This window comes from Lampetra fluviatilis, chromosome 9, assembly GCF_964198595.1.
Source record: "Lampetra fluviatilis chromosome 9, kcLamFluv1.1, whole genome shotgun sequence".
NCBI classification, from domain to species: domain Eukaryota; kingdom Metazoa; phylum Chordata; class Hyperoartia; order Petromyzontiformes; family Petromyzontidae; genus Lampetra; species Lampetra fluviatilis.
In genome coordinates this window covers 13,207,171-13,223,683 of record NC_136283.1, presented here as the reverse complement: position 1 = coordinate 13,223,683, position 16,513 = coordinate 13,207,171, and the positions used below count along the sequence as shown (strand labels likewise).

At 50.3% G+C, this 16,513-nt stretch overlaps 1 protein-coding gene across 1 annotated transcript; it reads left to right on the top strand.

Annotated features, from left to right (window-relative positions):
- The first annotated feature begins 6,124 nt into the window (after positions 1–6,124).
- On the top strand, positions 6,125–14,105 carry C9H10orf53 (chromosome 9 C10orf53 homolog). The gene is made up of 3 exons (XM_078859450.1): positions 6,125–6,632; positions 10,347–10,466; positions 12,796–14,105. The coding sequence occupies exons 1-3, from the start codon at positions 6,530–6,532 to the stop codon at positions 12,858–12,860; spliced, it is 288 nt and encodes a 95-aa protein (XP_078715576.1). The 5' UTR covers positions 6,125–6,529; the 3' UTR covers positions 12,861–14,105.
- The last annotated feature ends 2,408 nt before the right edge of the window (positions 14,106–16,513 follow it).

Here is a 16,513-nt window from a genome sequence, read left to right as displayed (position 1 = left end):
TTAAGGGCAGTTTAGAAATATATTTTTTACCCGGGCAACGCCGGGTACTTCCCGCTAGTAAATGATAAATGACAGCCATCCCCTCGTGGCGGCGCCTTCTTGCCCAAGCCTTCATCACTTTCTTGATGGCCAACCCAGAGTTGACAATGACCAAGCCCAGCTCTTCGGTCGTTTGATGTCTCTTCAACAACACGAACGCCAGCTCGAGTTTACCCGGTCACGCTCTGCACCTCCAACTGCCCCCCCACCCTTCTCATCTATCTCCCTTATCACCGGTAAACAAATAGATACGGGGGTGGTGGGGTGGGCGTGAGGTTGGAGTCCATGTAATGTGTGTGTGAGTCGATGTGTGTGTGAGTCGATGTGTGTGTGTGCACGACTGATATCCGCGGGCAACAGGCCCCCACGGTACGCTTACATAATGCGCACTCATACGAAGTTTTCGCCTGTGACCATAAAATGTTTAATCGCTGTGAATATTTCAGAACGTTTGGTATTCAAAAACAAATATATGTATTCTGTCTAGAGAATGCCGTGCGCTTCTACAGTACTGGACTATTCTATATAGCGCCGGGCTATCAGGAAGGAAGACGCTATGTATTGCTAGCACAGTCTGCAGTTGTTTCACAGTAGGGGAGAGAGAGGAGAGGTGTGGGGAGGGGGGAGCGATTGCTGCTGTTGCGTAATTTCAAATTTAGTGATTCATTTGCGGCAAGTATTTTTATTGTAATTTTGTTGTTGCCAAAATTGGGTCAATTTTGACAGTGATGCCACCACGTGATGGACTCCTCGCTTCGAATGACGTCAGCTGGGAGTGGGGGTCTCTAACCGGCCACTCGTGCCGAGGAGACGGCGCGAAATTCATTCGTGCGGTTCCGCAGAAATTTACCAGGGCGGCCTTCTTGATTCAAAGTTGTGCGACACGCGGCGAGGACGCGCTACTGCTGCAGTGGCATCCGACACAGCAGTCTTCGACAGTAGGAGTCTTTATTTCTTCTAGCACGAGACACGGTCTTCAAAGATTCCCTTTACTTCATGCGTCTCGAGCTCTCTTGCGTTCCCCCCCCCCCCCCCTCACTTGGATATCTCTCAAACGCCCTTTCTCGAAGATTCCTTGGCCCACTTTCCCCCCAGCCAATCACCTTGGCCCACTTTCCCCCCAGCCAATCACCTTGGCTCACTTTCCCCCCAGCCAATCACCTTGGCCCACTTTCCTTTCAGCCAAAATACCTTCCCACTTTCCCGAACCGATCCCAACCGACGCTCTCTGTCAATCATCCTCCGTTTCCCCACTCTTTCCGTTTGTATTTCCACCCTTCACAACCGTGCTTCAATGTCCCTGCCTCTAACTAAATGCCCTTTCAGGCCTGTTAAGTTGCCAATCAGAGGGGCTTGTTTTTTCTTCCTGATTAGATACATGTAAACCCATATGGTTTACCCCGTATTCTTGTACAGGGAAATTAAGTTTTCAGGGTTGCATAAAACAAACAAAAAATACTTGCATTCTTTGGGTCTTTCGGTAAAGTAACATAGATAGGTTAAAAGAAAAACAGGTCCCTGCGGGGTGGGCTGGTAGGAACGAATAACCAAAGAATATAAACATAATGTATTATTACACTTGTTTAGCCAGGAAAGCCTCACTGAGTGTAAAGGTTTTTGTAGGGTTCTGCCAAGTGTTTGCAGTAGGGGGCGATGTTGCTACACCTAATCGGACGATACGAAGGGAGAGTTTGAGGCCTAGTTCTAGGCTTTAGGCTTAGCTGTAGGCTTTAGGCCGCTGTGAGTAAATTTTTAATTTAAATGTTTTAATTATTAATGTAAAAGCTTTAAATGTAAATGTTTCTATTTAAAAACATCAGGGAATGTAACATTGTTAAACATTAACTCCCTTTCACACACGCGGGGGTATGATACGAAGGGAGAATTTGAGGCCTAGTTCTAGGCTTTAGGCCTAGCTGTAGGCTTTAGGCAGCTGTGAGTTAATTTTTAATTTAAATGTTTTAATTAAAAACTATCTGAGGGAATGAGTTAATTTTTAATTTAAATGTTTTAATTAAAAACTATCTGAGGGAATGAGTTAATTTTTAATTTAAATGTTTTAATTAAAAACTATCTCAGGGAATAAAAAAAACTATCTCAGGGAATTACACACACGCGGGGGTACGATACAAAGGGATAGTTTGAGGCCTAGTTCTAGGCTTTAAGCCTAGCTGTAGGCTTTAGGCCGCTGTGAGTTAATTTTTAATTTAGATGTTTTAATTAAAAACTATCTCAGGGAATGAGTTAATTTTTAATTAAAATGTTTTAATTAAAAACTATCTCAGGGAATAAAAAAACTATCTCAGGGAATTATAAGGGAATGTTACACTTGGTTAGCCAGGAAAGCCTCACTGAGTCTAAAGGTTTTTGTAGGGTCCTGCCAAGTGTTTGCAGTAGGGGGCGATGTTGCTACACCTAATTGGACATCGGACGGACGGACGATATAATCTATTGTAGGCTGGTTCACTTCGTTCCTACCAGTATAACAAAAAATCTATGACGTTTCGATCGCAACACAAGCGGTCGTCATCAGGAAAAGGGGGGTTAGCCTCTAAAGGCAAACTGTTTAAATTTTGATTTAAAGCTTTCGTGACTGCAGGGATTCATATTCTTGGTTCGTTCGGTAAAGTCACGTAGAAGGGAAATAATAAAATAATATAAATATAAAACAATAAAACATTCTCACGACGTTTCGACTGCAACACAAGCAATCATCATCAGGTGTGAAATCCACAGCCTTGTTGCAGTCGAAACGTCGTGAGAATGTTTTATTGTTTTATATTCATATTATTATTTCCCTTCTACGTGACTTTACCGAAAGAACCAAGAATATGGCAAACTGTTTATGAAGGTTTAAAATGGGCGTAGCCCAAGTGTAATGTAAGTGATGGTGTATTTGTTGTGTGGGTGCTGGGACTGATATGGGATGGAGGGGTCACGCTTGTTTAGGATCACACATCCGTTTCGCCGCACTGTGTTCTCGTGATTACTGCAGCGGTGTTCTGTTCATAGGATGACAGGAATAAAACGTCCAGCAACACAGGATTATCATGAATAGGGCTAGGTTGTGGGTATTCTAGTGGTAGTGTCTTACGCAGATAATATAATGCCCATCCGCGCCCCCGCCCAAGCCAGCCTTAGCAGCAGCGTTCCGGAAAACATGAGGTGCGAAATTAATCCCCGGCAGGCTTTGGGCAGCATGATGGAGCGGACGATGGTGGCCTGGTGGTAGAGACGGAACGACGGACGGGTGGCAGGCCAAGGGAGGAAACGAGCCCTAGAGGACTAAACTCTCTCTCTCTCTAAACTATTTTTTCTTTTCTTTTACTGCAGGTGTAAGGCCACCTGAGCGATATTGTTATGTATCAGAAGCGACCTGGCGATCACAAATGATAGCTCTACGAAATTGCGTGATCGCCACGTGGACATTTATAGCAGCCGAACTCCTCTAAACGCGCGATGTTGATTCTAAATGTGGAGGGGAAACCCGGAGGACCCAGAGACATAAACTCCACGCGACCGCCACCGAGAGAAAGAGACACTCAAACTCCAAATATACAGCAGGCGTCAGGGTCGGGATTTGAACCCACGACCTCCAAGCGAGATAGTGGGGGCGTCCACACCGTGGAGATGGAGCGACGAGATGAGTGCTCGCGTGCACGTGGCGCACCGGGTGGATTTCATCGCCACATCGTAGGACTGCGGCGGCTTGGGGAGGGAGGCCCTCATCTAGCAGTGGATTGAACATGGTCGGCCACCTCCACACGCCGACCCATCCTACTGCTTACTCATTGTCGATCCCAACATTGCGTCAGGGATAACTAGAGACAAAAAAAAACCCTGGTACTGGCAAAGGAGGTCCCATGATGTAGCTGCTCACCCCGAGCTCTCATTACTCTGATAGTGCGTTGTCTTTGAACTGTGCGCCTTTTGGCGTCATCTGGTCGAACACTATATGAGACTAGGCTCTAAAGAAAGCTGTCTCTGGTGTGGACCAATCAGTTTCAAGGACAGTGCATAAATTATCAGAGTATTGTTTTTCGTTTGCATTTCACTGTAAGTATTGTGGTTAATGTAAACATGATTCCTTGCAAAAGGTGTCAGTTTTGTTGCCAGAAAAAAGGGGGGAAAAACCCTGTTTAAAAAAACCCTGTTAGGAAATAAATAAACGCACACTCAGCGGGTCTCTCAGAGCTCGTGAGTTGGAATTGCGCCCCCGACTCGCATTGGCGAGGAGCTATTTGGAGGGCCGCGGTGGCTAGGAGATGTTAACTACCTCGCCGGGTATACAGGAGGTCGTGGGTTCGATCCCGACCCTGCCGACTACGTGCTAAACTGTGTATTTGGAGTTTGCAGTGTCTCTCTCTCTCTTTCTCCCCGTGGTCGCGTGGATATTTCTCCGGGTTTTCCTTCCACATTTAGAAACACGCGTTTAGGGCCCGTCCATAAATGACATCACGCACCTAGGGGGGGGGGGGGGGTAAAAATCGTCCAAAATCGCCTGACGTCATTTATGGACGGCCCCTTAGAGTATTTGGCTGCTGCTTTCAATTTTCACACGATAAGCCAGCTTCGTTGAGATATCATTGGTGGCCAGGTCACTGCTGAAAGAGAGCGGTATGGAACGCCCTTACACAAGATATCAGGGATCTCTGAGTCTGTGCACAATTTTAAAACGCGCCTTAAAACCTATTTATACGTTTCCGCTTATTACACTTTTAGTTCACTTAGTAAATTATTCTTCAAATGTATTTATTATATTATTTTCATGCTGAGTTTATGCTGCTGTTGCTGTGTCCTGTACAGCGCTTTGAGATCCTTGATGAAATCCGCTACATAAATGTTATTATCATATAGCTCCTGGTAAAATAAAATAGTTTAGTTCGAATAAAACATAGACACGTTAATATTCTATTGCAGTGCGACGTTCATTTCGTTCACGGTGTACCCCAAGTGTGGATACACAGTGCTGATAATGAACTATTTACTGACACAGTGTCATGCACTGCTCACTGGGAGCAAGCTTATCCTGGGAGTGGGCGCTGAAAACATTCGTCGGCAAATGCCATTGGCCGGTTGAGATGCTTGCTGCTGCTGTTGTTGTTGTTGTCTCTCAATTAAAACAAACACGTGTCGCATGAATGATTGATTATGTAACACCGATGCACATCGTTGTATCTGATATCAGTGGCCTTGGACCGTTGCTCTGGGAAGAGTTCTCAATGGGGGGCGGGGTCGAGGGTCGCTCACGCAGAGGCGATTCCGCTGACGTCACAAAAACAGACGCCGCGGGGCTGCGGTTTCCATGTCTCTCGGAGGACGCGGTGCCGTCACTATGGCTACGCGGTGTCGTCACCGTGGCGACGCGGTGCCGTGACCATGGCGACGCGGTCAACAACACCCACGTGGGAGGAGGGAGACCACGGGGGAGACAGAGGGAGACACGGGGGAGACACGGGTGAGACAGAGGGAGATATAGGTAGACAAGGGGGAAACAGAGGGAGACAGAGGGAGACACGGGTGAGACACGGGTAAACAAGAGGGAGACAGAGGGAGACACGGGTGAGACACGGGTAAACAAGAGGGAGACAGAGGGAGACACGGGTGAGACACGGGTAAACAAGAGGGAGACAGAGGGAGACACGGGTGAGACACGGGTAAACAAGAGGGAGACAGAGGGAGACACGGGTGAGACACGGGTAAACAAGAGGGAGACAGAGGGAGACACGGGTGAGACACGGGTAAACAAGAGGGAGACAGAGGGAGACACGGGTGAGACACGGGTAAACAAGAGGGAGACAGAGGGAGACACGGGTGAGACACGGGTAAACAAGAGGGAGACAGAGGGAGACACGGGTGAGACACGGGTAAACAAGAGGGAGACAGAGGGAGACACGGGTGAGACACGGGTGAGACACGGGTAAACAAGAGGGAGACAGAGGGAGACACGGGTGAGACACGGGTGAGACAGAGGGAGACAGAGGAGAGGGAGCCAAGGGGGCAGACCGAGGGAGACAAGAGGGAGACAAAGGAGACAGAGGGAGACACGGGGGGGGGGGAGGGACACAAGGGGGAGACACGGGAGAGACAGAATCCGATGAGCTGTGAAGCTCTTTTGTTTCCACACATGTCCAGTAGGGACGGGTCAGACAGTTACAACGAAGACGGCGTCACCGGATGACACGGGGAGAGAGAGACAGAAATGAGACACGGTGAGACACAGAGGCAGTGAGACACAGAGACACAGAGTGAGACACAGACACAGAGACACAGACACAGTGAGACACGGTGAGACACAGACACACGGTGAGACACATAGACACGGTGAGACACAGAGACACGGTGAGACACAGAGACAGAGACACAGAGGCAGGGATATACAGTCTAGAGAGAGGGGAATCCAGGGAGGTACTGCTTAGTGAGACGTTGAGCCATCGGGCTACCGATAGAGACGCAGACAGTCATATACTGTAGGAGGTGGAGGAGGAGGATGGAGGAAGGGAGCGACAGCCCCCACGTGGTGCTGCTCTATGGCCCCTACGAGGCCTGCGGACTCGTTCGTCACCGGCCCTGGAGGCTCCTGGGACTGCTGTGTGAGTCAGTGAGTGGGCGAGTTGGTGGGTGGGTGAGTGGGCGAGTTGGTGGGTGGGTGAGTGGGCGAGTTGGTGGGTGGGTGGGCGAGTTGGTGGGTGGGCGAGTTGGTGGGTGGGTGGGTGGGCGAGTTGGTGGGTGGGTGAGCGGATGTGTGAGTGAGTTGGTAGGTGAGTGGGTGGGTGAGTGGGTAGGTGAGTGGATGTGTGAGTGAGTGAGTTAGTTGGTAGGTGAGTGGGCGAGTGAGCGAGTTGGTGGGTGAGTGAGTGGATGTGTGAGTGAGTGGATGTGTGAGTGGGCGAGTTGGTGGGTGGGTGAGTGGATGTGTGAGTGAGTGGGTGGGTGAGTGGGCGAGTGAGTGAGCTAGTTGGTGGGTGAGTGAGTGGGTGAGTGAGTGAGTTGGTGGGTGAGTGGATGTGTGAGTGAGTTTGTAGGTGAGTGGGCGAGTTGGTGGGTGCGTGGGTGGTTGTATAGGTGAGTCGGTGGTTCAGTGGATGTGTGAGTGAGCGAGTTGGGAGGTGAGTGAGTGGATGTGTGAGTGCGTTGGTGGGTGGGTGAGTGGGCGAGTGGGCGAGTGAGCGAGTTGGTGGATGAGTGGGTGGATGTGTGCGTGAGTTGGTAGGTGAGTGGGTGGATGTGTGAGTGCGCGAGTTGGTAGGTGAGTGGGTGGATGTGTGAGTGCCCGAGTTGAGAGGTGAGTGGGTGGATCAGTGGATGTGTGAGTGAGCGAGTTGGTAGGTGAGTGAGTGAGCGAGTGTGGGGCTGGTGGGTGAATAAGTTGGATGAAGGATTGGGTGAGTGGGTGGGTATGTGAGTGTGCTAGTGTAGTAGCAACGCATGCCCGAGCAGCTTCTGTTTGGCCAGATAGAGGGGGGCTATACGGGCGCGACACGGGCTAGAGAAGAGATGGAGTGATGCGGACGTGGTGCTGAGTGGACTTGTCGATACACTGGTAACCAGCCCTGTCAAGATCGGCCTCTGTGGAGGAGGCTCGTGAAGGACGCTGCTACTGGGCAGTTGGAGGCAGTCGCCCTCCAGCAACAACGGAGGGCAGATGAGCGACGCTCACAACAACGAGCGGAGCGCTGGGTAGCTAAAACACAGCAAAGTGGTACAGTCTTAGGCAACCGATGGCACCTCGGTCTGTCCCGTGACTTCCTGCACCTAGCCTGGCACAACAGTCAACCCATGGCACATGGGTCTGTCCCGTGACCTCCCAACAGCAAGAGCCGTTTACCGTTCACGTGGCCCTAAGGTGCACCTGGCCTGGCACAAGCGCTGTGTGGTGACGTCACCGCCACAGTGGCCAATGGTGGCTCATGTTGCCCGTGAGTGGGTGGGGGCTGGGTAATAGGGCTGAACGGTTTGGGGAAAATATCTAATTGCGATTTTTCTGACAGATATTGCGATTAAATGTTTTAAAGTCAAGCTTCAGTTCAATATTCACTGTGTAATAGATTTAAAACATGTGATGGAGCATTACCACATGATACCATCAAAATATAAACTGCTCTTTCTATTCTAATGCAAGGATGAGAACTTAAAAGATATTAATTGCTTCCAACATGTATTTATGAAACATTTTTATTGAAATTGAACAATCAAACATAGAATAATTGTTAAGTTAAATAAATCAAGTTATAATAATAAAAAATAAAGCAATTCCAATATAAAAGTAATAGGACTTTTCAAATCTCAATTGCGATTTGCTACTCGCATTGTTTCAATTTGCGATTTCGATTTGAAATCGATTAATCGTTCAGCCCGAGTGGGCAAGTCAGTGGGTGTGTGAGTGGGTGGGTGTGTGAGTGGGTGGGTGTCTGTGTGAGTGGGTGGCTGGGTGTGTGAGTGGGTGGGTGTGTGAGTGAGTGGGTGTCTGTGTGAGTGGGTGGGTGGGTGTGGGTGGGTGGGTGTGTGAGTGAGTGGGTGTCTGTGTGAGTGGGTGGGTGTGTGAGTGGGTGTCTGTGTGAGTGGGTGGGTGGGTGTGTGAGTGGGCGGGTGTGTGAGTGGGTGGGTGTGTGAGTGGGTGGGTGGGTGTGTGAGTGGATGGGTGTCTATGTGAGTGAGTGAGTGGGTGTGTGAGTGAGTGAGTGGGTGTGTGAGTGGGTGGGTGGGTGTGTTAGTGGATGGGTGGGTGTGTTAGTGGGTGGGTGTGTTAGTGGGTGGGTGTCTATGTGAGTGGGTGGGTGGGTGTGTTAGTGGGTGGGTGTTTATGTGAGTGGGTGGGTGTGTGAGTGGGTGGGTGGGTGTGTTAGTAGATGGGTGGGTGTGTTAGTGGGTGGGTGGGTGTGTTAGTGGGTGGGTGTCTATGTGAGTGGGTGGGTGGGTGTGTTAGTGGGTGGGTGTCTATGTGAGTGGGTGGGTGTGTGAGTGGGTGGCTGGGTGTGTGAGTGGGTGGGTGGGTGTGTTAGTGGATGGGTGGGTGTGTTAGTGGGTGGGTGTGTTAGTGGGTGGGTGTCTATGTGAGTGGGTGGGTGTGTGAGTGGGTGGCTGGGTGTGTGAGTGGGTGGGTGTGTGAGTGGGTGGGTCTCTGTGTGAGTGGGTGGGTGGGTGGGTGTGTGAGTGGGAGGGTGGATGGGTGTGTGATTGTGTCAGTGGGTGGGAGTGTGACTGTCTGGGTGTGTGACTGTATGAGAGGGTGGATGTGTGACTTTGTGGGTGTGTGCCTGTGTGGGAGGGTGTATGTGTGACTGTCTGGGTGTGTGACTGTGTGGGTGTGTGACTGTCTGGGTGTGTGACTGTGAGCATTCGCTCCAACACGATCTTTATCGCCGTTAAATGCTGCCCCTCGATCTCTGCCGTTCTAAACGTGGCCCCGATTCTAAATTATTCACGTAAATCGCTCGTAACCGATGACATGTCATGGATATACACAGGACTGTACATTTACTGGATAGAGCTCACCGCTCTATAATCCCCACCCCTCCAAGCCCATTACGAACTCACCCCCCATGATCTCTGCACCCATGACCCCCCCCCTCGTCCTCCCTGCCCTCCACTCCCCCCTACCCCCACTTCCTCGCCCCCCCCTACCCCCACTCCCTCGCCTCCGCTACCCCCCACTCCCTCGCCCCCCTCTACCCCCCACTCCCTCGCCCCCCCTACCCCCCACTTCCTCGCCCCCCCCTACCCCCCACTCTCTCGCCCCCCCCTACCCCCCACTCCCTCGCCTCCACTACCCCCCACTCCCTCGCCCCCCTCTACCCCCCACTCCCTCGCCCCCCTCTACCCCCCACTTCCTCGCCCCCCCTACCCCCCACTCTCTCGCCCCCCCTACCCCCCACTTCCTCGCCCCCCCCTACCCCCCACTCCATCGCCCCCCTCTACCCCCCACTCCCTCGCCCCCCCTACCCCCCACTTCCTCGCCCCCCCCTACCCCCCACTCCCTCGCCTCCGCTACCCCCCACTCCCTCGCCCCCCTCTACCCCCCACTCCCTCGCCCCCCCCTACCCCCCACTTCCTCGCCCCCCCCTACCCCCCACTCTCTCGCCCCTCCTACCTCCCACTCCCTCGCCCCCCCTACCCCCCACTCCCTCGCCCCCCCTACCCCCCACTCCCTAGCCCCCCCCCCTACCCCCCACTCCCTCGCCCCCCCTACCCCCCACTCCCTAGCCTCCCCTACCCCTCACTCCCTCGCATCCGCTATCCACCCCCACAACCACGACACCCCGCTCCCCTCCCCCCCAACTCTCTGCCCCCCTCCCCTCCAACTCTAGCCCTGCTCCGCCGACACGGGTTCACGTGCGCGCCGGAGCGCGTGCACGCGCGCGAACACGTGGAGCTGCGCGTGCGCGGCGAGGTGGTGTTCGCGTGCCGCGTCACGGGCCTCGAGTTCGGTGTGTGGCGCACACATGTGCAGTGCACATTCTCGACGCGTGCGTCTGTATATCAAACACTCTCGCTTGTGACTTTATAATCTTGTTTCTGAGCCTCCCAATTCTCGCCCCCCACCACTCCCCTCTACCCTCCTCTCCTTTCCCAGCGGGGAGGGTAGATATACAGGGTGCTTCAAAAAATTGTCAACACTCCTGAGAATTTGCAACGACGCCACAAGAAGTGTGCCTCCGGGCTCTGGAGACCACCTGGAGAAGATTCCAGGCACGCGTTGACAATGATGGCGAGCAAGTGGGAGATACTCTTTGGTTTTTAAAGCTATTAACATGCATTTGTTATCATGTTACAGTGTAGTATTATCCGTTCTTTTCCCTTCAAAAACAAAGCCCCGAGTGTAAACGCTTTTGGGACGCCGCCGTTGCGAAATATTAACTCCCTCGCCTGCTACGCAGGAGATCGTCGGTTCGATCCCGACCCTGACGTCTGCTGCATATTTGGAGTTCGCGTGTCTCTCTCTCTCCCCGTGGTCGCGTGGATTTTTCTCCGGGTCTTCCGGTTTTTCCCCTCCACGCTGAGAACCACGCCTTGAGAATATGTGGCCGCTATACATTCCCACGTGATGATGATGATGCTAAGCCACTTTCTTGAGCTATCACTTGTGATAGCCAGGTCGCTTCTGAAAAAGAGCTACTACGTAGCTCAGTGGGCCTTACGTTGTCAAATATCCAAAAAAATTGTTTGCGGTGTCTCTCTCCCCGTGGATTTTTTTTTATCCACCAACCTCTCTGCTCCCACCACCGTGCTGGATTGCAGGCAGCTCACCACCGCCCGGCTATTGATCGCAATGAGGGTGGCGCCGTCTCCTGGACTCTGCTCGAAATTGCCCCGTGCCCTGGCCGTCCTACACAGGCACAAGGCCGAGTGTGTGGGCAATACCCCGCCCCACCCGCACGAGATGTGATGATCCGTGTCGCTTCATTTCAGTTTCATGTATTAGGTATAACCCTGTGAGCCACGCGGCTCTTGACTCGGGTGCAACCGCAACAAAACAAAAACATGAACAAGTGACTACACGCAACAGAAAAATCGAGAAAAAAACAGCAAAGTCTTTCAGAAAAAACACCGCATTTCAACGCTGTGTGCAAAATCTTGGATCTCACCACCGGGTTTCGCGATCCACAGGGAAACCGCGACCAAGATGTGACCCAGTAATGTGCCATGGACACGTTACGGGCAGTACCAAGTACTAGCGCTATGTATGGGTATAACTTATTGTATTTTTATAATATATGAATTCTTAGGTATGGGATTAGTCACAACAAAAGTTTTTTTGGGGGGGTTAGATCGCGTAAATATAAATGTGTCGTTAAACCCGCCACCATCAGACACAGCCAATCAGTAAGGTTTGTCATGTAAACAGAACGTGACAATTTGCCAATCAGCATTTACAATGCGGTGACTTTCCGCTGAGTGATTACAACAAACAGCTTCGTCGGCGATTGCCAGAACTGTGAAGAAGAAGTCCTCTTTTTGATCTGAGGAGTTGAGGTGATCTCATCACCGTGCGAAGACCCAGAGGGGAGGGGGGGTTAATGTGGTCATAAAAGTCAGGGATTTAAAAAAAAAATTGTCATCAGCCATAACGATAATTGTTTGTTCTGAGTTGTCCTTGAGATCCACGCCAAAATGTTTTGCGCTCCACCCCTGGATCGCCACCCACGTATTGGCTATTCACCGTGGGCCTTGTGTGCCCTGCGTGTCTATCTTTGTGTCTGAACCGGTCCTGGGCCTCCCCTGGTTCGACTCACCTGGTGCGCTGAGTAAAACATCGCCACTTAGAGAGACAAAGGCGGCCGGGCCTGGTGCTGGCCACCAACACACCCTACGTGTGCCGTGCCGGCTTTCATAGGTGGGCTACTCGCTAACAGCACTTGCCCCAGGAGCCGGTCAAAGCTATAGTGGGAAACCTTTGTCTTTGCAAGGCCCGCGGGCCACTGGCGGCCCCCGATGGTGGCCTTCAGAGCGGCCCGCGACAATTACACAACTGGTGAAAAAACCCCCAATGGTTTAAAATGGTGTGGCGGCCCTCACACTGGTGATGTCTTATCGGCAAAGTGCCCCCCCCCCCACCACCACCCCCCTCTGAAAATGAGTGAAGAACACTGATACTTAGAGTGTGTGTGTGTGTGCGCGCCGGGCAGCCGGGCGTGGTGTTGGCCAGCCACCACTTCGTGTGCCGTGCCGGCCTTCATAGGTGCTGCTCGCTAACAGCGCTTGCCCCAACAGTCTGTTAAGGCTACACGGGGGGTCGATCTTTGTCTTGTCCCTCAGGAGGAGACGGGGGTATCGACCCCCTGTGCCAGGCGGCACTCCGAGCTGTGCAGAACGCAGTCTGACTCGCTCTCCGCGGATCTCCTTGGCGTGAAGAGCAAGCAAGAGTCACCATCGCTCGACACACCACGCGGGCGATACCCTTCTCACCAGACCTCCTCCTCCACCGGCATTCTCCTGAACGGCCCCACACTCTGATGGACCGTCACATTGCGCGGTTGGCTACGTACGGTGCGAAAGAAGTTCGGCATCTCATACACTCGATGGATTTTCACCAGGACATTATGGTGCACCACGGTGGCGAGGTGTTAGCTACATCACGTGGTGTGCAGGAGGTCGTGGGTTCGATCCCTACCCTGACCCCTGCTGTATATTTTAGAGTTTGCTTGTTCTCTCTCCCCGTGGTTGCATGGATTTTTCCTCCGGTTTTTCCCTCCACATTTAATTCCCTTCACATTTAATTCGACATTAGAGGATTCGGCTACTGTTGTAAGTGTCCACGTGATAAGCCAACTTCGTTGAAGCTACCAATTGTGATAGCCAGGTCGCTTTTGAAAAAAAAAACACATAGTTCAGTGGGCCCTTACCTGATAAAAGATAAATATATAGTTCAGTTTTTAATCATAGACAGCCCCATTGTGGAGCTGCTAAACCAGAGGTTGGACAATTGTTGGTAACGCCTGCGGCTCACCGCGTGGGTGCCGCTGATGCTGCATCGAGGCCCGTCTGTGGTTCCTTTGAGGTGAAGTCATGATTATTATTATAAACCTCAAAGTCCCCATGGCTATTAGGAATGAGGCTTCCAGCCAACTGGTCCCACTGCAATCCTTCACCCAGAGAACACAACGCAACTGAATCTCTGGAATCACAATTGCCCCGTATTTTTTTTTTGGTCCGCTCAAATTAATTAACTTCATTCGCATTCTAAGAGGGGTTTCGGAAAGAGAATTGTCGCCGATAGAAGAAATAAAACAATATCGGCCAAGGCAAATATTTGTTATACATTCTGAATATGATTTCTATTGCGTGGCTATTTTATCTTTCAAATAAATGCATTTGGGACACGGCAAACGAGAGGTATGTGGAAGTGTTGTTTCTGTAAAGTGTAGAAATGTGTATTGGCCTCCAAGTGGGGAGCGGCGGTGCAGTGATTAGCGCAGTTCGTTATGAACCCCTGCGAACCTGAGTTCTATTCCCGGCCATGACTCTTTACCAGTGGCGAGTGATATCACGAACCCACCACTGTGCCCAGCGTATTGAAGTCCCGTACTCTATTATACAAAAACAACCCTCATGGCTCTCGTTAGATTACACTGGTCAACACACTTTTTCTGGCATAAGGTATTCCAACGGTTTTACGGTAATTTTGCGGTGCTGATTCCAAATCTGGCATCAGTGTTTGTCTATCACATCACGTTTTTGAGATATCAAATATTGCATTTTCAATAAAAATTGCAGAAGAAAAATAGTAAACAGATGTGGATATCTACATAAAATTATATTATAAACTCACTATCCTAAAAATACAGCACCATATTTTAACACTTAAGCAGTCACTGACTCACAACAACTTGGAATCATAAGTGACAGAGTTAATTTCGGGTAAAATAAATGAAAATGGGGTATGCCGATAGCATAAAAAATTATGTGATAGAGCAAATCTGAGATCAGATTTGGAATCAGCACCCTGAAATCAGTCTAAAACAGCTGCAAAAGTCTAGGCCAGAAATTGTTTTCTTGTTGACCAGTGTTATTATTGTAATGTTATTAACTGTACATCCACGGCTACTCGATCTGTAGACGTAACACTTGATGCTGTGCCCGAAGTGATTATCGTTCGAGCCTTCGTGTGTCAATGACACAAAGAGCCTGCAAGTGCAATGAAACATCGAATTTGGATCTTCACGAAATGGTTATCAGTCTCATCAATGATTATATTGAATGGTGGCGGTTGTGAAATTTGTTTCAAAACACACCAATGACTTGTCTGGTGTAGTTTGCATAAAACCGGCAGTGTGAGCTCACTGCACCAATAGCTGTGTGAGACCACCTGCTCTTTGACCTCTCTGTCACATATTGTACATTTTAATATGCAGTCGGCTTTCGCGACCAATATCCATAATCGACGGGGATTTTTTTGGCTTAGAGCACGTCAATATAAATGTTTCGTTAAACCCTCCACCACCCGACACAGCCAATTGATATCACCAACCCACCGATTTCCTAAACCCCTTTTAGAATGCGAATAAGGTTAAGGCTGTGTTGGGTGGTGGCGGGTTTTACAACACATTTATATTTACGCGATTTAATCCCAAAATAAAACCTATTGTGGATTACTGTATATTATACACTTTTTTAATTTTAGGGCCACAGCGCTCTTCACCAATGTGTTGAGTTTTTTGTTTGTGTAACCAACACAGTGTTTAAAGAGTAATACAACACTGCACACGTCTGCAGCGGATGGGATTTTACGTACATGTGTCAATTACATTTACAAACGTCCGAAATCACATTGAGTCTCTCTGACAAGAGAGAGGCGCCGCGTGAAAGCAAAATGTGTGGTACAAAGCAAAACAACGATCCGGCGCAGATGGCATCGGCAGGGGTGGACAAACGACTCGTTGCGACGAGCCGGGGCCGTGCCAAACATTTTATTCGACGAGTGAAACGTTCTGGCTCCGGAGAAAAGCCTCACGGTCATCGTCATTCCGAAATTATCCCCATTGGTCGCAACACGCTTCAGTCAGCGCAGAACGACATCGTGGAGAATTTAGAGAACTGGGTGAACAGTTATGTTACGGTGTATCTCTATACAGTATCTGAATCTATAAATAAACTAAACTATAAAACAGTTTTTTTTATTTAACCAGGTAAGGCCCACTGAGCTACGTAGCTTTATTTTTCAGAAGCGGCCTGGCTATCACAAGTGATAGCTCAAGAAAGTGGCTTAGCAGCATCATCATCATCACGTGGAAATGTATAGCGGCCAAATGCTCTCAACGCGTGGTTCTAAGTGTGGAGGAAAAAAACCGGAGGACCCGGAGGAAAATCCACGCGACCACGGAGAGCGAGGAGACACACAAACTCAAAATGTACAGCAGACGTCGACCTCCCGCATACCAGGCGAGGCCGTTGACGTCTCGCCACCGTGGCGCCCTCAAGCCTCCCCAAATCACGTGGCTTCTGCGTGACCCCGCCCCCTATGAAAACAGACGCTGCTCCAACCTTCTCTCTCCAACTCTTACCTCCCCTCGCATCACCCTCTCATCCGTTGCCTCTTCGTGTGCTTTGGGAAATTAGTATGTGAAAGCAACATATACCACTTTGCCTGACGAAGAAAGCTTTTAATCGGTATAACATTTTAACTCATAATAATTGTTGATTATGTTTTGTTGGGTTAAACGATCACGTTAATGTAGTTGTGTCGTAAAGCCACCCTCCACCCGACGCAGACAGTGAGGTTTGTCACGTGAACAGAACGTGACATTTAGTAACGAGTTCAGCACACCGGTCTGTTGGAAAGTAAACCCACAACAGTTTTCAACTTGAGTGTGACGTTTCGCTGGTAATTGCAGCCAGCTTCATCAGGCGATTGCCATAATTGTAAAGATGCCTGCTTATGACATATAGACCAGCATACCGGTCGACCCTGTATCAGTGCCTACCTCATCACAGACCAATTCAGACATTATTGGTAACCACGTGCCCTTATAAATCT